This window comes from Triturus cristatus, chromosome 6 (genome assembly GCF_964204655.1).
Source record: "Triturus cristatus chromosome 6, aTriCri1.1, whole genome shotgun sequence".
Lineage (NCBI taxonomy): Eukaryota > Metazoa > Chordata > Amphibia > Caudata > Salamandridae > Triturus > Triturus cristatus.
In genome coordinates, this window is record NC_140589.1 from 1211313977 (window position 1) to 1211334513 (window position 20537).

Below are 20537 nucleotides of genomic sequence, written 5' to 3' on the forward strand. Positions count from 1 at the left end.
TTAAGCTATTGGCATTCTAAATGCCTTTTATTTATGTTGTTTACAAACAAAACCATTAAGAAAAGGCATTGTCATTAACGATGCCAAAAACTCAAACTCGCATAAATGCAATACAATATGTCTCCCATTTACAAGAGCTTAAGATATTGGCATAGTAAATAATAATGCCTTTTATTTATATTTTACAAATAAAAACAGAAATAAAAGACAATGTCATTTACAATGCCAATTGCTTTTTAAAACAAAAACAAAAATAAAAGGCATTGTTATTAGCAAAGTCAATAGCTCAAACAAGCGTAAATGCGAGACCTATTGCATTGCAAATGCTTGTTCTTTGTAATGTTCTATTTTGTACCACTTTTCTCTTGTAACGTAACTAGCTCTATTGTACATCGCTCTGACACCTTCGGGTAATGTCAGCGCTTTATAAAAATGCACTAAATAAAATAAAATAAAACGATGAGATCAGTTATGTGCTCCATAGAAGTTTGATGGGGGCGTGGTCTGATCACGGCAGCGACCATCTTAGCTCCAGGCAAATCCTTTTTATTTTGCCTGGCGTAACCGTGGCCATCGTAAAGCCACGCCTACTCTTCTCTATCGCCATCCATCCAGAGTACCTAGTTCCAACAACACTGTGGCCTGATGAGTATCGCATGCATTAGCCTTTTTCACTCCCAGTTGCAGCCACGCCGCTATTCTGTTGCTGATCATACCAGCCCGCAGAGGCTGAGAGGGGCAATCGAAGGTGGACAGCGGGTGGCACACAACGACGTCACGCTGCTCAGGTGGCAGTGAGATGGTGACGTCACGATGGGGGAGTGGTGCAGGTGAGCTGGAGCTGGCCCTGGTCCGATGCAGTAACGGAGCTAGTAGCCAGGTCACCATCATGGCGGCCAACTCCCGCCTGGCTCCAGCGTCCCACTGGCTACGATTCCTGCTACTGCTGTGCTGCAGTTTCGCATCGGTGCTAGCCGTTCCCGAGCCCGGGGTTTGGACGGTGTCCCTGGATAACGTAAGTCCCACTGTGGAGCGAGGCAGAAGTGACAAGCGCTGCTGGCAGCCGAATGTTAAGGAATGTTTCCGTCGCTGCTTTACCAAAGCAGCGTTTATTTAAAATGCATTGTGGAACCTGTGGTTGCCTTCCAACTGTGGATGTCCCCCGCTCTGTCAGGGCACCAGGGTATAGGAGAGGTTGCCCATCTCCGTTATCTCCACGCTCTGCCAAATAGTTGTTTACAGTCAAGTGATCAAGAAAGAGGTGGTTACATGCTAATGTTCATCCTATAAGGCATCCTACGTTGCCTCAGGTATAATAGGAGCTGTGTATTTAGTTTTATTTTATTTCATGTACTTTTAATGATCAGTTGATATGTAGAAATATGTATAGGTAACAGTGAATCACAGGAATGTTTTTCCCCCGAGGGGTTCTGAATGACCTCAAATAAACAAGGAGATCGAAGCTCGAGTTGTCCATGATGTCACCAGAACCACGAGGTGAAAAACATCTCCGTACTTATATATATATTGCTTGAAATGGAAAAATAGTAGTGCAGGTAACTGCTTGTTTATGAAAAGTGCCAGTACTCTCCAATTAAAAGTATTGCATTGCTCTTGAGAAGTGCCAGTACTCTCCCTCTCGGACAGTATTGGCGCATTTAAAGCACTGTGTATGTATATATATTTATATCCCGTTATGTGACCCGAAGTTATTTGAGTGCTTTACATGAGTACCAGTTATATTACACAAGGGCAATTTTATGTTTTGTATGGCCTTATGGTCTCCCCAAAGTCGTTTGTCCCTTCCTTCAGCTACTGTGCAGGGGATAATGGGAGAGCTATACATAATATGCCATTTCCTCCCTGATGCAAATGTGAAAAATATCTTACCTGCTGTCGTTAATAAAACCCACTAGCTTCCCTGCCTTCCTTCCCCCTCCTGCAGTTGTACTTTCTGCTTTCAGTCAAAGCAGGTAATTGGAACTGCTCTGACGGGCTCTCAGGGAGGCTTGTCACCTGGCCTGGAAGCTGATAGCCAGTATTGTTATCAACTGTTTTGATGTCATAACAAGTAGTTATGAATTTCAGAAACTGAAATAAACGATAGAGACTCTCTATGAGAGCCATACATAACAATAGTTTATATTATAAAGCATGGTTTTCCAAAGTTGGTCCTGGAAGGCCGGTTCCATGCCACATTTTTAGCATATCTCCATTTAAATAAATGTAGTTATCTTAAAAATCTGGCATGTATCCGGCCCTCCAGGACCAGCTTTGGAGAACCCTGTTATAGAGTCCCTTGTGAACTCCCTATTGAAAGCAGGACTGACCCGGCCTGACAAGAGCCTATTGTATTGCATTGTATTTAGCGCTTACCCCTATGACATATGTATTACCATGACCTGAATTTCCCCCTACTCCTTGTACCTTTGTGAGAGCAGTTTGGTGTTGGTCCATGCACATATTTCATATCAGAGACTTTTCTACTTACAGCTAGAGGGGTATCATGTCTGCTTCTTTTGGTGTGTGGACAACTCCCTTTCACTCGAGTAAAGCATGCCCGCGTAACGTGCATTTTCTAGGTTCCAAATCGGAGAATTGGAATCCTGGAGGAGGACATGAATTAATTTCATAAATCCAGCTCCCACGTTTTCCAAGTTCATGCTTTAGCACTTCGTCCACTCAGTGTTTTGCTTTCCATTCTGGGATTTGGAATCCTGGTTTTATAATGGAATACATGGAACTACATGCCCTAGAATGCAGAGCTAAATCAAGGCTGACTGATGCACTCATGCATGGACTAGGAAGACTTTAGATTTCTGCATAAGTAATGCACACTTTGTATTTGGGATGCCACAATTTTTGCGTAACCTTTTTGCTTTGTAGTTTACGGCACTGGTTAGAGTGGAAGGCTGATCTGCCCTGCCCCGCTGATGACATGCACTTCCAAAGGAAGTTATCCGAATGTTGGGCTTCCAACCTTTAAACACACACCAGTCTTTGCTTGTGGGCACACCATCAACAGGATATGGCGTGGCAGAGTTTGCAGGGGCACGTTGCATTTTTTAACTACTTCCTTTTATAGTTTCTCTCTGCTACGAGAACATGCGTCGTCGTGTTTGTAGGTATCTGCCCCTGTGGTGTCATCTGATAGTGTGGCAATTAATTTTGTTCAGAATAGACGATTCGCAAACAAGCATTTTGTTCAGGGGAGCCTGAATGTTCCCAACGCTGAAGGATGAAGGGGTTTTTCCAGCGCATACGGGTAACACAGCTAGTTTCATAGAGGAAAAGTAGAGGTTAACACCGTGGTAAACGTGCAAACTTCTTCCATTATATACAAAGCTGTAAGGAAGGGTTTGAAGCGTATTGCTGGCAGCAGAGTTTCGACTCTGTGCCACTGAGCTCGAAATGAAAGGTTTCATTGATGCAACGGTTTAGTCTCCAAACTGGCCTACAGTCAACATGGTCATTAACCCCCCCCCCCCCCCCCCCCCATAGGTTAAGTTCATCCCCATGTGGATTGCCCTTCCTCCTTTACTTGTTGGTATAGACTTCACATAATTTCAGTCGCCGCCCTCAAACCTCGCTATTTCTATTTCCATACGATTTTTTGCTGACGAAGCACAGAGCTTTCCACATGTAGCTTACCAAACAAAAAACATTGAAATCCTGCAAGGAATTCACCAGAAATGTACGTTGAGTCTGTAAGGAAAAAGCACACAATGGCTTTCAGTCGTGAACATTCTGGCCCAAGCGGGTTGTTTTATTTAATTTAGCTCAACTAAATGAGTACCTTTCAGGCTCTTAGCCAAAAAACTGGTCATGTTTGTATTAATGATTAAACGAGTAAAACAAGTACTGATTTTAAAAAATGAGTCACGTGAGAGAATTATAGTGCCTTTGTTGCCGACATGCTACCAGGAACCCAGTTCAAATACGTTATTTGTTTTGTAGCCACACGCCTGCCTTTTGTAACTGCGGCTGTACTTTTACATAATTTATGGTACTCAATTTACCCACCTTGTAAGAATGGAAGGCATTCTGTCATGTGTAGATGTACAGCATTTGTCAATGGTGCCGTCCTTGGCACACAAAGGGTTAATAGGCACATTCATGCTACCTTATTTACTGATCCATCCCAGATCCCTAAATAAAAAGAAAAAACATCAGTTTCATTTGTAGGCATGCATATGCCGGTCGAATGGATGCACATGCCTACAGAATGACACGGGAACCACACGTTAGCACTTTTATGCCATACTGCTCATCATCTGCTCCTTTTGCATTTGTCGCCCTAAGTGGGAAGGATATGTGCAGACATGGGTCCCGTGCTCACTGTGCCACTGGATTCAGGGCTAGGCTGATCTGGGGTGATACCCCGAAACCGGTCCCAGGATGCTGGTTTCCAGTCCAGGGAGGACCTGGCCTGGCAGTTTGAGCTGGACCGTTCCCATGGGGAGCATAGTCAAGACTGATTTGCCAATGATGTGGTACAAACTGGGGTGGCATGGCGAGCAAAAAAAATTGGATTGAATTCCGATCGGTGAATGCTTGATTTGTTCAGTATTCCCTCCACCATCTGTTCTTTTTGCACTCCTCAGCTTCACAGCATGGCTACAAAACATTGGCAAAGCCAATAGGTCTCATAAATGAATCTATTGTCCTTGCTAATGCTTGTTAACCATGCTGTATTTACACATGAAACTGTGCTGAAAGAATTTTGGTTCTCTTATGTTTCCACTTGGGGTTGTAGCGTATGTGACAATTTTAGGGATTGAATCAGTGCTACGTACTAATGTTGTGTTTCGTCAGTTAGAAAAAAAAAACATGCTTGGTCCACTGGCATGTCGGAACCATACTGTAAAACTGTAGCAAACAGAATCACAACATTTTTTGTGCTTACTCAAAGGCATCATTCATACACAGGATGTAAGAATGTTGAGTATTATTTGTGATAGGCAATTGTCCATCAAAAAAAATAGGAATACTAACTGGTCAGGGTGAGCCTCAGAAGTCAAATTAACTAGAGCTCAACCCCATGATAGCTAACGCACAGAGACGACAGTCTTAACTTATGGCGATTTGCAAAATATCAAAGCAGTACCAAACAGTAATAAAGTCAAAACAACAAACTATAAAAACCCAACCCAAAGTGGGAAAATAGACAACATTTTGATTGAAAAATCACACTAAAACAACAGAAAATGTAATTAGGGAACCAAAGATATGAGTTTGTACAGTTTTAAGTGAAAATAGTGTCAAAAAGCACTAAGCGACAATGATGAGTTATGATTGTTGTAGACTGGGAGATAGGCTTGCTTTGAGGTCACCTACAATGGGTCCCAAAGTCTGAGCCACACAGCTGGACATTCCGGTCTGGAATTTTACTTTCGGATTTAGTCTGCACAATGTAGGAAATAGTCTTCCTGTGGGGCAAGGTAGCAGGCATGTCTGACAGTGTCAGATAGTCAGTTGGGCGAGGTCCTGTTAAAGCCATTGGTTTAGAGGAGAACATTTCTTGAGTGTGTGAAATTTGAATTTCTAGAGCACGGAGGTCAAACCAACATGCCTTCGGTCATTCAAGATTTTCTTGTTGGGACTTTAGTCTCTGAGATCGGGGTCTGTTTGTTCTAGCGGGGCAAGGTAGTAAGCTGAATCCAATGACTGCTTCATGAGATCTGATCCCTTCTCACTGAGGGTTCGGTGACAGGGAGTTGCTGTTCCATAGAAGTTCAAGGAAAACAACCTGTTTCTTTTGCCTGGCAAAGTCACACCATCGCTGGATCAGCTCTGGGTGTTGGTCCTGGTCATTCAGTGGCGGGAAGTCATAATTTTTTTAATTCCCAAAACTTTGTGGAAGTAAATCCTTTTTCCTTAGCTCTTCACCTAAGGCTCTAAGCTATCGGGGGATGTTCTTAGGAATTTAGGGGTTGAACCAGTTGGGAATAGGCAACTGGTAATCCAGGAAATTGTGTTTCCTCAGCTTTGTTTTGTCCTTGTAGCCGCACAGCAGTTCAGCTTACTGTCCATGGGAGACAACTTATTTGCCTTGGAACAAGGTGAAGCAGGTCCAGTCCTTAAGTACTCCTCTCCAGATACAGCGAGCAGAGTTCAGTCCTCTTCTGATATTCTGCAGTCCCAGAAAGTGCTCAGAGGAGGCTTCCTTGAGGTGTCCCTTGTAGGAAGGTGAAATCTGACTGCATGGTTGCCCCCACTTTTTTCCTGGTGTTTTGCTGGTTTTCAACTTAGGCTGGGGTCCTGAATAGCGGGGTCCTGAATAGCAGGATCCCAAGCAACTATCTGCTTTCCCCTTTAAAATAATTGAATGTACTTTAGGTACACTCCAGATTGGATTCTGGGGTACCCTTATAAGTCCCTAGTGTAAGAAACTGGCTCTATATATACTGCTGCACAAAAGTGAGGTTCAGTGTGTATAGAGTTCAAGGGTCTCCAGAGGTAGGCAGAGGTTAAAGTTAGATAGAACCTTACTCTCTAAAGTGGTAGCTTGGTCGAGCAGTAAGGCAGTATCAGAGGACAGTGTTAAGCATTTGATGTACACACTCAGTCAGCAATTGAATTCACGCTCTCAAGAACTGAACTCTAGGCCAATTGTTTTTGTATAAAAAATATATACTTTTTTCTAGAACCAAGCAAGCCTGGTACAGGTAAGCATATAAATACTTTGCAGTAGTAAATTACTTGTATGAACACAGTTCAAAATTGCAGTATAACTTGTACTGATTTTGGTTACAGTTTAAGTAAGCAGCTTGTAACACTTAGCAGGTATAGTACATTCAAATGAATGGGCTTTTAAAGAAAAATGCAATTAATTACTCTTCAGGCGACTTTTGCTAACACAGGGCTGGTTCCTAGGTTCAGCGTTGGGACATTTCCTGTAAACAGTTGAGTAAATTTGTTTTAGTTAGAGGTACGATTTTTAAAGAATATTATTGTATTTCAAAAGTTGACACTTAAAAACTTTTTCACATAGAATCACCAATGTTATCCTGTGGGAGGAAATTCCCTTAGCAGGTAAGTTACTTTTGCGTTACTTTTGTAATCCAGTGCTTGACTTCTAGATTCAGCACTGGGACATCTACTTAAAACAGGTAAGTAATTACGTTTTTGTAGTTTGTACGATTTTTAAAGAATCTTCTTGTATTTCAATTCGCATTTAAGTTACTTTTCAGTTACTTTTCTTACTCAGTGCTGGACACCTGGGTTCAGCACTGGGACCTTTCCTGCAAACAGCTGAGAAAATTTGGTTCGGTTATTTGTGCGATTTTTAAGGAATATTCTTAGTTTTCAAATGTCGACACACTTTTTGGGAGAAAAAAGTGTTTGTGTTATCCTATGAGGAAAAACAGGTTTTCGGTTTCGAGGTAAGTATTCCATCTTTGAATTTAGGGTTCTGGGGCAAGACTCAGGGGGGGTCTCCCAGGGTCAGTGAGGCATTGTTGTTGCACCCCCAGTGGCACTAGGGCGGCCGGGTGCAGTGTGTTGAGGCCCGATGTTATCCTATGGAGGATAGGGGGACTCCACTTGGTGGCTGCTGGCAAGCAGGTCACGGGGTTGAGGGAGCCGAGCTCCTAGGGTTTAGGTCAGGGCAAATGGGGAACACAGTAGGCACAAAAAGTGCACCCTCAGTGGCACTGGGGCGGCCGGGTGCAGAGTGGTGGTTTGGCGTCGGGTGCCCTGTTTTCAATGGGGATTTTCGGTTTTGGTTTTCAGCTGCAGGCTCGGTCCAGGAAGACTTCTGGGAGGAACCAACAGCTAGGCAGGTAAGTTGGAGGGCTCGGGGACGTAGGTGCACCTCAGGTTCTTTTCTCCAGGGCACAGGGCGGCTGAATGCAGGGGTGTCTTTTGAGGTCGGATTTCACCTTACCGGGCCACTCGCGGTTGGGGGCAGGGGGGTCTCTGTGCAGAGGCTGCAGCCGACGTCGGGGAGCCCTGGAGGGGTCAACCCACGGTTGACTCGGAGTCTGGAGCGCTGGGGGACCTCGCTGGTACCGGTGGGCCACTCGAACTCTGGCCGTAGGCGACGGGTGCAGGTGTAGTTACAGGCATCGGGTTTCTTTGTCCTCAGCAGGCTCAGTCTGTTTTCATAGTTTCTTTTGAACAGGGCTGCTGTTCACAGGAGATCTGGTCTTTGTTGAAGGCAGTCAGTCCTCCCAGGGGTTCTGGAGGTCGCTCGCTGCAGGACAAGATGATTTTTGGCGCAGGATCTCTGGAAACTGCAGACGGGCCGTTAGGGCTGGGGCCAAGTCAGTTGTTCTCTAGTCTCCTCTGCTGGGCGTCGTCTTTCATCCTTTTTCTTCTTAGGTTGCGGGAATCTCCTTCTTGGTTCAGGGCTGCCCCTAAATACTGAATTTAGGGGGCGTTTTAGGGGTCTTGAGGTCAGTAGTCAATGGGCTACTGACCTTAGGGTGACTACACCCTTGTTGTGCTCGCCCCACGTGGGGAGTGAGCACAATCCCTAGTCCTGATTGGGGAGTGCGGCGACCACTGGATAGTGGGCTTCACCTCGCCTCCCCCACCTGAGGGGTGGGGTTGGCAGAGGTGGGCACACCTCCTGGGCTGGCTAGTTTTTCCCGCCCGTCTTCCCGCCGAAAGGGAGGGGAGACCGGAAGGGGGCTTACTCCTGCTAGCAGGAGAGTTTGGGGGTCGCATTACAAAGGTTGCCAGGCCTTTGAAGCTCCCCTGCCTTAGATGGCTCTTCCTGGCCTGGGGTAGGTGTGAACACCTCTGCCCAGGAAAGGCTTTGTTTCTGGGCTCAGGAAAGCGTTGGCCCCCACCCTAGCGGTCCAGAAACATGTCTCATGGTTGCAGGCTGGTGTGTACCAGTCAGGGAACCCACCAGAAGCTGGTCGTTTTTCAGGGAACATCTCTGAGATGCCCTCTGTGTGCATTTTTTTTGTTCGGACTGGTACAAGGTGCCCACTTTAACTAGTGGACAGCAAATACCAGGCCAACTCTCACATCCCTTTTTTGGGTTTTATAAGCTAGTGGGTATTGTATTGTACTTGCATCTAAGTGCTTTTTCAGCGGGTAGCACACTACTTTGGAACCCAGAAAGGGTTAGTGGTGAATTAGTTTAGTGAAATATGAAAGTAATTTGAATGGTGGATATTGTAGTCAGTTATTTGGATTGACAAGAATAGTGGAAGGATAGAAGAGGGAAAATGGTTTGCATTCATATAGCGCTTACTACCCTGTCTCCTCCCTAACCAATAGATTCAAATTCCCACGGAGGAACCTTTTTTCAGCATTCCCTTTTTGTCCTACTGGAAACAATCCCAAGGTGCACCATACAGATAAAAATTAACGATGGGGAAACCATCCTCCCTTGTGTAGAGACTTTGGACCACCCAGAGGTGTGACTAGGGAAATTACCAGCCCCATCCTTTGTCCACCAAAACTAGTTTTGTGAGCAGCTTCCCATCCACTGGGTTTGTAGGCAGTCTTGCTTGTGTTAATCTGAAGAACAAAGGCTTGCTTTCCCTCAGGAAGACTATTTATTTTAAGGACCGAAATGGTGATTAGGAACTTCATGTTTATCCTGTTTAGTTTCTGTTAGTTGCCCATATATCAATGGGCTTCTCTTATGCACTGTTGAGAATCGCTGGTACTAAAATTCATGATTTTTGTTCATCCTAGAAGCATCAGATTATCATTGCCATTGGAATAAAATGTGAACTGATTAAGCATCAAATTTAAATCTACTTATGAAATGACAGGCCTCACCTTGATCTCTTTCAATTTAATGAAGTTACTGAGCCCACTGCAACAGTCCTTCATGCAGGGAGAAGAAAAGCTCCCCCCACACCCAGGTTGCTGTTCCTATTGTGGGAGCAGTTTTCACAATCCCATTGTCAGGGAGGAACTGGCATGCCAATTGTCTCAAACTAATGCTAATTAGTGTAAAGGAAAGGCAGGAAAATGTACTGTCTAAAAGTTTGGTTACAAACATATTTGATAATAATCCAACTTCACAATGAATTGGATTTTTAATAAAAATGTAAAATAGACTTTGACTATTCTAGCTGTTTCCTGTAAAAAAAAGAACTACGTTTTTTTATCTGTAATTTAACATTTCCTAGGATCTAGCTACAGCTCTTCCATTGAAAAGAGCTTTTGGGTGCTATTCACTGGAGGAATATTCCAACTTTAACTGTGCACAAGTTCCTCTTTTTAAACATCAAGCACCCTACCTTGCGGGCAATATTGTGTTCTTAGAAGTGAGTTATTAACATTATAAAAAAAAGTTTCCCACCTGTAAGAAAGGGTTATTTTGACAGCAGGTTTTTAGCCTGCTGCAGTCAGGGTACACATGGTAGGCCTGAAGTCTTGTTTTACAGGCCACTTCTGTGGATGGCACCAATGGGTGCTGCAGATCACCACAGGTGGCATTTAATTCTAGTCCCTGGGTGCATTTTCTGCTCCATAATATAAGCATTGGTAGACAAGTTAAATATGTTAATCAAGGATAAACCAATTCAACCATGCTAAAGGGGAAGCATAGGCACTTTACTCCTATTTAGAAGGATAAAAGCAAACCGTTTTAAGTCTAGCAAAGCAGGTTGGTCAAACATGGGGGGTGGTGGGGATAATGAAAGATGGTCTTCTCCTACATGGAAACATTTAAAATTTCCAGTGCATTAGCAGGCTCCTCAGTTTTGGTGTTTATCTATAAGATGGGGAACACAAAAGGAGGGGGCAGAGGAGGTTTCAAGACCAGCGAGGACAAACTCCCCTAATTTAATAAACAAAACACAAAGGAGCCCTCGGGTCTGGAAGAAGTGTTGGCCGAATAGAAGATGTGTAGAAACGAAGAAGGGGTCCCTTTAAAGGACGGCTTCCATCACCCACCAGAGGTGGCATGCTTCATCACTGGGGAACCCCCACGCACCATGAAACCTAGTCATGGTGCGGGCTACAACTCCCTCACTGAGAGGGAGGAGCTCAGGGATGTTTTGTATAAAAGAAGGGTTATTACTAAAACCCAACGCGAGCTACAAGATGTGATGAGGGACACAGTGATAGTGATATGGTGAATTAAAACTAGCTACAGGTATTGCCACATGTCTTTATTCATGCAACCATGCACTAGCATTAAAAAAACATAGGGCACAACGGGAACCATTAGACCCAATCGTGTTGTGCTAAGATGGGACATGTTTCAGCCAATGACCTAGTGAGTGTCATGGTTTTCTTCAGGATGTAATATGAGCTACTGTGGTGGTGGTGGTATATACAAGAGAAACTGAATTAATAAGGTATATTAATTAAATACAAAACAGGTGATCCAAGGTTTTCAAGCTGGTCGATTCACTGGTAGTGCTAGTTTGGAACCATAAACAACATACCATACAGTTTTAAGAATTTTAAACAGATCTGAACTCAGCCTACTACTTTGATACTGCGATACTATATATCGACACAGTTACTTTGTACATGTGTGTTAGAGAAACCCCCCAACGACCACTGGGTGAACCTCTGGCGATGGTGAAATTAAGAAAGAAACTTCAGTTTACAAGACACCGCGAACGGATGTCTGAAAGGGGCACTTACTACAAAAGTCGGGTATAGTGCCTCAGCTGTCTTTGGCATTGGTGCTCAAGGTGAATCTTCAACGTGTTTGATAAAGGTAGGGACGTTAGCAATATATATGAAGTAGGGGTGTATCAACAAGCATAGTTAACAATGGAGACGAAATCGCCATCTAGATAGTGAGAAACAGAAAGAGTTAAGTGCACAGTCCTCTAGAGGGAGAAATTTCTCCCTTAGATGTCGGAAGGTACGACAGTCCTGTCGTTTCGATTGTATGCAGTGTTAGGTAAATAGAACTCGGCGTGCCTAGTGTACCAGCATCCGATAATCTTGTTCACGGTGAAGTTATAATTATTTCTTAAAATGAGAAAACAAGAGCTGTGCTGTAGCAGGTGGATAATTAATTCGCTGTAAAGCAAAAGCGGTCTGTTGTATCCCGCTACTTCGTAATTTCTTATTAAATGGGGGAAGGAAAAGAACTGTGGGGGAATGGTTAGGCAAGTACCTCGCAGTGAAATGAGAAGCGGACTAAAGTATGCCGATATTATGTCTTTAACTAGTGCATCAAGTATTTCAGCAGTTGTTTATTGCCAATACAATGAGTGCAAAAGTACAAAAAGGCAGTGTAGCAGTGTGGAATACTATGGCAGATGTAGTGCAGCGCCTCAGTAAAAAGATTAAAGAGCTGGGAGCTACCGCATGAGCTACAATCGGGAGACGGGCATACGTTGTCTCTCCATATACCTTAAGTGGGAGGTCGGCACATTTTCAAGGGCTTACCTAAGTACATCAGTTTAAAATACCGCTGGCCATGCCGACGGACAGGATCATTGGGTAGTGCAGTTTCCTGCATCTGGAGTTTCCTAGCCTAGAAGACACCCGAGGTAGGAGGACTTCACACTAGAAGAAAGGAAGGCAAGTTAATTGTATTCTTTTCGTTTTGTTACACACCCTCTGTAAATGCCAGTCGCCACTGGCTTCTACACTATGCAGAACTCACTCTGCATCGTGCTGAACTCCTTGTTTTTACGACTTGATGGGTTGTTGATGCCCTTAGTGTGGGCAGAGAGACTGAGCAGGGTTCGTCTAGAGGTCTTAAAATTGGACCTTGCTGAGGGCAGCTGAGCCTTCCTAATACTATCTGGCTGGTCTGCTCCAATATGCTTCTTTATGGTTTGAAGATGGTGCCAATTGGGAGAAGATGCTTCTGAAGGGATCGGTTACAGCAGACGACCTTCTCAAGCTACTCATGAGAGGCCTCAGAATGCCAGCAGGTATCCTCTTTATAGTCTTGCAGGGCTCACAAGTATGGAGAAAAGACAGGCACTCAAGTTTTGAGGCCAGCAGCATATGCTAAGAATCTCCCCATTTGGAGCTTGCACCTGTTCGCGCGTATACGAAACACCATGGGTGTTACACGCTGGGTAGAGGGTGGCTTTCAGAGGGCAGGATTTGTGGTCCTGAACGACACCTTCATGACATTGGAGGAAGCAGAGATATACTTCGAATAGGTCCAGGGCAGTTTCTGCATTATGCAAGTGTGTGCCACATGGCCTGGGGGATATGGACGTCCTTACCAGATGAACTAAGTGACTCTTGCGTCTCACTGGTGATGTTGGATCCTGGCTCCACCACGGGTATCATCTCCCGGATGTATACTGCCCAAACTAACCATAGGCAGACTGACGCAATGTATGCTCGTGATAATTGGAACTGACACGTGAAATCCCCCTAGAAGCAGAGTGGAGACGTGCTCAAGTGCAGGAAAGGTCCTGTAACGCCAGATTTCAGTTGACACAATTTCACTACTTGCATAAAGCATACATGACACCGCAGTACCTGCATAGGGTTTATCCAACATGTTCTGCTGGGTGCATGAGATGTGGGGTGACCCCACAGACTTTGTATACGTCATGTGGACATGCGATGCAGTGAGACCCATTTGGGAGGAGATCTTGCAGGAGGTCCAGAGAGTGACTGGAGTAAAAGCCGGACAAACAACACAACATTGCCTACTAGGACTGTTGCTACTCCCTAAAAAAGGTAGGAAGATGAGATGCAGACTTGCCCAACTGGGGCTGGTACTAGCCAGAAGGCGCATCACCATTCACTTGGCCAGCCCAATACCACGATACAGGGTAAATGGAGGGCTGATCTGGAGTGTGTAGTGATTTGAGATTGTCGCTCCGGAAAGTCTGCTCAGTGGACAATGCGGAGAGGGACTTGGTAGTCTGGGGGCACAATGGTAGATCTGGGAGAGACTCCACCCGAGACTTCAGCTGCGGCCCCCTCAAATGGTAATCGAGGACCATTGTGTGCTCTAGCAGAACCAGATGGTCCCCATTCCCTGTAGTGGAGGCCAGATGACTCCAGTGGCGAGAAGGGTGAGTAAAGTGATTAAGAAGTGTGATAGTTGGATGATACAGGGCTGCTGGGCTTCCCCCTCTTGTTTGCTCTGTGCTCCACTAGACTGTTGATTTTGGATTATTGGCTAACTGGATTTATGTGCTCAAATGTTGCTCCACTGCAGGGGTGGATGTGGAATGACTGTATAAGACAACCCCTGAGATAAGGGATACTACTATGCTGCAGAATTGTTCGATTGTTTCACTGTTGTGACTCATAACGTTACCCTGACTGTTTTATAATTTTTTTATTTGCACACTCAAAATGTGAATAATGAAATAAAAAACAACAATTGAGGGATACCGACACATTCTGAAGTATTGGAATGGTACAAGAGTACCCTTTTAGAATGGCTTTGTATAACCAGTAGCCTTTAGCCAGTCTTTCTTTTTTTTGGGGGGGGGGGGGGGTAGTGCTTTGAAAAATTGCACTGTTAAGCTCTCCATTTTTAGGTCTCGCCTAGGCAGCGCTTGTGCTGTCTCTTCGAGAGATGCTGTATTCAGGTATGGACTTGAAGCTCCGCCCACTTTCTGCCCATCTTTTTAATTGGCTCATGTCACTGTACTTTGTAAACTGTGGCTTTTCATTGGTCAATAGGCTTAGTAGTCCCTCCTTAATACTGCCTTGCCTCATCTTGTAACCTCCATGAGGACACCCCCTGTTACATGTGTTGTTACTAGATACGCATTAATTACAGCCTCTGAGCACTATTTTCTTAAATAGGTTCGTCCTTCCTGCAACACAGGCAGGACATGCTCTCCCTCAACACTTTCAAAAAATAATAATTTATCCAGCATTATATGCTTGCCGAGCGCCACTGTATGCCTTTCTTTTTCTGTTTATCTATTTATTTATTTTAAAATGGGGGCACCTGCAATTTAGCTTTACACATCTTAAAAGTAAACAAATAGAAAAAAGTGTAAATTCTTTCCTCTTTGTTTACTTTTAAAGCAATCACAGCACCTGAGCGTTAGCTTAAGATGTTCAAAGCTAAAGTGCGAATACTGCCATTGTAACAAAAGTAAATAAATATGAAAATAGTGCTTGGCCGCCAGTTGTTGCAATTTGTTTACTTTTGTAGCAAGGGCGGCACCCGCGCTTTAGCTTTCAGCATCTAAAGCGCGGGTGCTGCAATTGCTTTAAAAGTAAGGAAATTGAAAAAAAAAAATCTATTTCTTCACTTTTGAAGCAATCGCAGCACCCACGTTTTTAGCTTTCAATAACCTAAGCTAAATTGCGGTTGACACACCTGCTTAAGGTCTCGCATTTGCAAGAGTTTGAGATAGTGGCATTGTAAATGAAAATGCTTTTAATTTATGCGTTTACAAAACCTGCTAGCAGTGTTACACATCGCTTACAGGGTTTGTAAATGCATAAATTAAAAGCATTTTCATTTACAATGCCAATAGCCCAAACTCACGCAAAAGTGAGACCTATTATATTGCAAATGCTTGTCCAAATTTGGCTCCAGGGTAGCACCTCTTCCCCCAACCCTCCTTGAAAGAGATGGACCCATCCGTTAATCACTCTTTGCTCGCTCATTCAATCCATTTTGTTTTTTCCGGCCGGCCTCTCAAAAACCACCTGCTATTGGCAAACCCATGCCGCTGTCTTGGAAATTTTTTCCCCGTATTCATCCTATAGAGAGGCACTTAAACTAGCCTGGGCAATCTCTCTCAAATTCATCATATATTGCAATTTGACAAAATCTGATCTCTCCTCTTACTTCAAGGGTTTTTACAATACTGGTTTCTTTCACTTGCGAAAAATGGTTCTCTACTGCATGGTCTAGTCTGCCAAAGCAGCGTAAAGAAGTGATCCACAAAGGTTTTGTCTTCCACCGAAGATAGCTGAGTAAGGGCTGTTAAAAAGCAAAGTTGTAGTTGAGGTGTTAATCTACTCAAGTGAAAGCTATACACACACACACTTACCTTTGTGCTAAAACTGACTCCTTATTTGAACTTTTTAAAAATAAAAAATCATTTCATAAAGGCGAGATTGCTATCATTTTGTATTCCAAGTTTTCAGAAATGTCATTTGTCAAACATGGCAATGTATTTTAAAGTCCTGTCTGCAGTTCACAAGAAGACCACTTTCAAGAAACACATTCAGCCATAAACATTTCTTTTAGGGGATATTGCCTGAATTGTAGGGCAAACATTCCGTATTGGAAGCTATAGATGACCGCGGAAAAGTAGAAGCACCTGTCTGCTCTAAGTGAGACCTCACTGGATAGCCTAACTACTTTGTCTCTGTCTCAGCTGTTTTCCTGCAAAAGTTGTTCCCCGAGTCTCTAGTGAAGCCAGGCCATTATTGTGGAGCCCTCAATGGATGCAACCTTTGGCTGTTTACCCCCAAAGGACCTCTTGTGCTCTAGCAAATGTCAAACTCTGGAAAATAAAGGGATGGGAGAAGTGCTTGAATTAATCTCAACCACTGTTAGTTACTCAGGTCAGCATCTCAGTCCATAATTCTTATGCCATTAATTATCCTGGCAAAGCAATTTACATTGACGTTTTGGGAAGGTGGCAAAACCTGACCACCATCCAGTAAAATACACAAGGGCCTAGCTCATGGCCCACATAGGACATGCAGGGTTTTGAAGTAGATTGAAGGGGCTGTTTCCAAAACGAGATTCCCAGGCACAGAAATTCATAATAACTGAGGACATAATGAACTAAACATAGTCTTTGGGGTGTACTCAAAATGGCTTTTGTGTGTCAACTTACCAGCAGATCCGGCTTTTGAATCGACTATCCACCACTTTCCTTGTGAAGCAGAAAACTCATTTGACAGATGTTCTCTTTATCCTCAAGCTCTCTTCTCTCTTCTCTTAGTCTTTACTACACTGTCTCTAGTGTTATTTGTAGGTCGAGCTTTCGAGACCTGTTGTATATACTTTAGTATATACCTCTTTGTGGGCTTAAAGGCCGGCCTTTACTTTTCATTTGTTTATTTCAGTGTTCTTTAAAAATCCTTGCTTGCTAGTTGTCAATTCTTCCTCTTTGTCCCTCCTTTTTTTCCTTTTGTTTCCTCCCATGGAGCTGGGAACTGTATCTTTATGCTTTGGTTGGTTGTTTGTTTGGGGGACTATTTTTTTAAAATTTCTTTCCTGTTTGTGTTACACTGTGGGTAGGTGTTCTGCGTAGGCATCCATATTTTATTGCATTTTCCCTCCTTCTCCTGTTGTTGCTGCCATCCATCCACACCTTTTGCTCCATTGCTTGTTGCCCTGTTACTTATTTTATTACCCCCTCCCGCTTTTCATTCGCTCCGTTCATCATTAAATACACATGGCACCATGGGAGACCTACACGAGGGTGGCGCTGCCCTACCTTATGAGGCATTGCAAGACAGGTTTGAGCTGGCCAGAGGGGACTACTTGATGCATATGGCGCTCATGACGGCCGTTCAAGCACATTGGAAGGAGGGACTGAGAGAACTTCCAACCTCCATGGCTTGTCAATATGTAGTTATGGCAGCGGGCACCATTAAAGCGGTTATGTGTCTGTACCGTCGAATGACACACAAGAGACTCACCCCTCTGTGCCCACTTCGACAAAAATGGGAGGCAGACTTGGGAGTGGAAATCCCTGAGAAAGCATGGTTGGGTATACTGGAACGAGCATGGAAATGTACGAAGAATGCGTGCTTCCAACTGGTACATTTTTACATACTCCACAGGGCTTATTTTACACCAGCTAAAATTAATCAGCAGTTTAGTGAATTCGGCAATGTGCCCGCGCTGCAGTACAGTGGGAGCAGATTTCTTACACATGATGTGGGGGTGCCCTCAGCTGGGAACATATTGGGAAGAGGTGGTAACATTATTGCAGGTAGTTACAGCTAGAGACATTGAACCCACCATAGGCCTCTGCTTGCTACACTGGTTTCCTGATACTTCTAAGAACAAGGTAATGAGTAAATTCATAGATCTAGGGCTATTGCTGGTAAAGAGGGAAATCACAACCCACTGGAAGGCCAAGAAGGGTCCTAGCTATCGGAGATGGCGAGCTGAATTTCTTAAGTGGGTGGAATGTGAGGGGACTACGAGACTGCAGCTGGCGACCCACGCCAACAGTGAAAAGGCAATGGAGGTGGCGAGGTCCTGGGAGACATTGGTGGTATTATTAAAAATACTAGACACGAACTCTGATTTGGATTCGGACTCGCCAGTATTAGATGGGTCACCTTGAGGATGTTCCCTATCCTGGACAGGTGGGCATTATGGTATCTTGTTTGGGGGTTACCTCTAGCAGATGAGAGCTGTGTCATTGCTTGATGCTTATTTTTGGTTGCTACCAATGCAGCTGATTCATGTATTCATGAATAAATGTATATAGTTGTGAGGCCAATAGGGTGGGGGGGGTGGGATACAGGAGAAGGGTGGGAGGTTGCATTTCAGCAATCCATGTTCCTGACGAGAGGGCACGTATATCTTCCTTTTGACAAGAGAGATTATTGTAATTAAATCGGAATGATGGGCGGCAGGGACATATAGATAGCGGTTCCCAGGACTGCGAATTGTAGCGATATGAACATTTACCTGCTATTAGGACTTGTCCTAGTTCATGCTATACCTTATTGCATGTTAACCTGGTTGCATTATTATTTGCATATTGAATTTCAATGAGCTGTTTGTATTAAAACAATAAAAATATATATTTTTTAAAAATCATTCAATACTCATGGGAATGGGCGGGTGTCACGGCGGCGTGGTTTTGAAGTGCAAGTGTTCACCCAATTAGAACAAGCCGGTTTGTGTTATGAAAGTTGCTTTAACAGTAGAAACTGGAAACAAATGACATTTCAGAGTGTTTTTCCGCAGAAGCCGGTTGTCTGTTAAAGGAAATCTCTGCGTTATAAAATGGCCGCTTCCTATTCTCGGGTCTTGTTTATCTGCAACATAGGCTATACTTACTGTGAAGAGTATCTTTGTAAACACACGTTTTATATTTCAGATGTAACCTTTTATTTGGTTTATGTAAATGCCTGTAGTATTACCTTTTTAACCCTCAGTGTTTTTTGATTTTGGACAAAAAGGTAGTTTGTGTTCAATTTACAAAGCAGCTGGTCCTTTATATAATAAATGCTACATGTTTCGTGTCAAGATGGCCGCATGGCTTAGGTTTCCCGTCTTCGGAGGACCGAATGCTGTTTTGTTCTTCTAATTTGTTCATGCTGCTGTGCACCGGGATATGGAATGTGTCCTAGCTATGCACGGAAGAACCTCGTTCAGTCTATGATCCAGTGGTGATGTAGGTAAAGTGAGGGACTGGCCCCCATTCTGGTAGGACAGAAAAGGTCGGCTAAGGCACAACCAGTGTGCAAGGTACGAAGGATGTATTCCAGCCTGGGCAGTGCCACTGCGGACCCACAGCTAGAGCGTTTTATGGCGGTGGAGATGCAAAAGCAGCCTTTCCAGACTCTGGTGCATCAGATGACCGAACTTTGCTGGGTACATTAAAGCCCATTCCCACCACTGCTCATGCGCCTCCATTTGTCTGTTACTATCTCACTAAAGTAACATGAAAACACGTATGAGCACTCTATGGATAATTTACCCATTGGCATTCATAGTTGCAAGATGTTTTTGGAGGGAAGTACAATAACCTTCAAAATACCAACTTGTGTAAGATTTCAAAATCGGCCGTCTACATCCAATATGTGCAGAGTTGGCATGTACTGCTGCACTATTCGTGCAGTCATGCCTGCTGCTTGATGCGTTACTATCCCAAGCTAGATTGCTAGACATCACTACTCCTTGCTTGTCTGTCATCAACCAAAGCATGGGGAACCACACCAAGGGTGCACTTGGAGCAAACTTCGGAGGATAACCGGGACAAGCCATCTTCTGAGCCTTAATCAAAATTACATGCAGGGTCTCCTGCCACTGTTGTGGTACACTGCATGACACAGGAAGTCTGCTTCACGTTGTACTTCATGGTGCATGGTATATGTGTCCCTGTTTCCCCATGCTATTTGTGTTGGAAATTCTCTGCTCCTACACCCTCCTGCCCACCTCCCTCCTTTTCTCCCTGCGTGTGGACCAGGCTGGCCAGGAGATAATGGAGCGCAAGCCGCCGACTGCTCTCTTGGACTCTTTCAGCACCTGTTCCCTCCCTACTGCAGCCATTCTTCGGCAGAAGAAAGGCTGCAATAGGGAGGGAACAGGTGCTGAAGTAGGCGTGGCAAGCCCAGGGTAATAATACCTGTATGTCTATGGTAACGGCCAGTGGTAGAGCAACATAGCGCACCCAGCACTGTGTATTCCTATCCAGGAACCTCTAGGGACTGCCTGTGGTAGTGCACCAGCGCTGTATATTCCTTTCCGGGAACCTCTAGTGATTGTCTGTGGTAGTGGACCATAGATCATCCCACGCTGACACCGGCTCTACATGAACTTCGAATGTGCTGCATGGCTGAACACTTATAAGGTTCCAAAGGCAAGACCTATTGGCTATGCCAATGCATGCTTCCTTGTGGAATGGCTCCTGCTTCTTTGCTAATGATCATGACTATCATTAGCAATTCAAACAACTAATACCTGCCACCCAAGCCGTTCTTAAAGCTTTGGC

General features: G+C 44.2%; 1 protein-coding gene across 2 annotated transcripts in view; it reads left to right on the forward strand.

The window, feature by feature from the left end:
- Positions 1-594: 594 nt before the first annotated feature.
- TMEM87B (transmembrane protein 87B) overlaps positions 595-20537 on the forward strand; it is a 388295-nt gene continuing 368352 nt past the window's right edge. The window contains exon 1 of one of the 2 annotated variants that reach the window (XM_085612119.1): positions 595-1015. In XM_085612119.1, the coding sequence (XP_085468245.1) occupies positions 800-1015 (216 nt within the window). In that variant the 5' untranslated portion in view covers positions 595-799. The remainder of the gene's footprint in view (positions 1016-20537) is intronic. The other variant, XM_085612120.1, reaches the window with a different exon arrangement.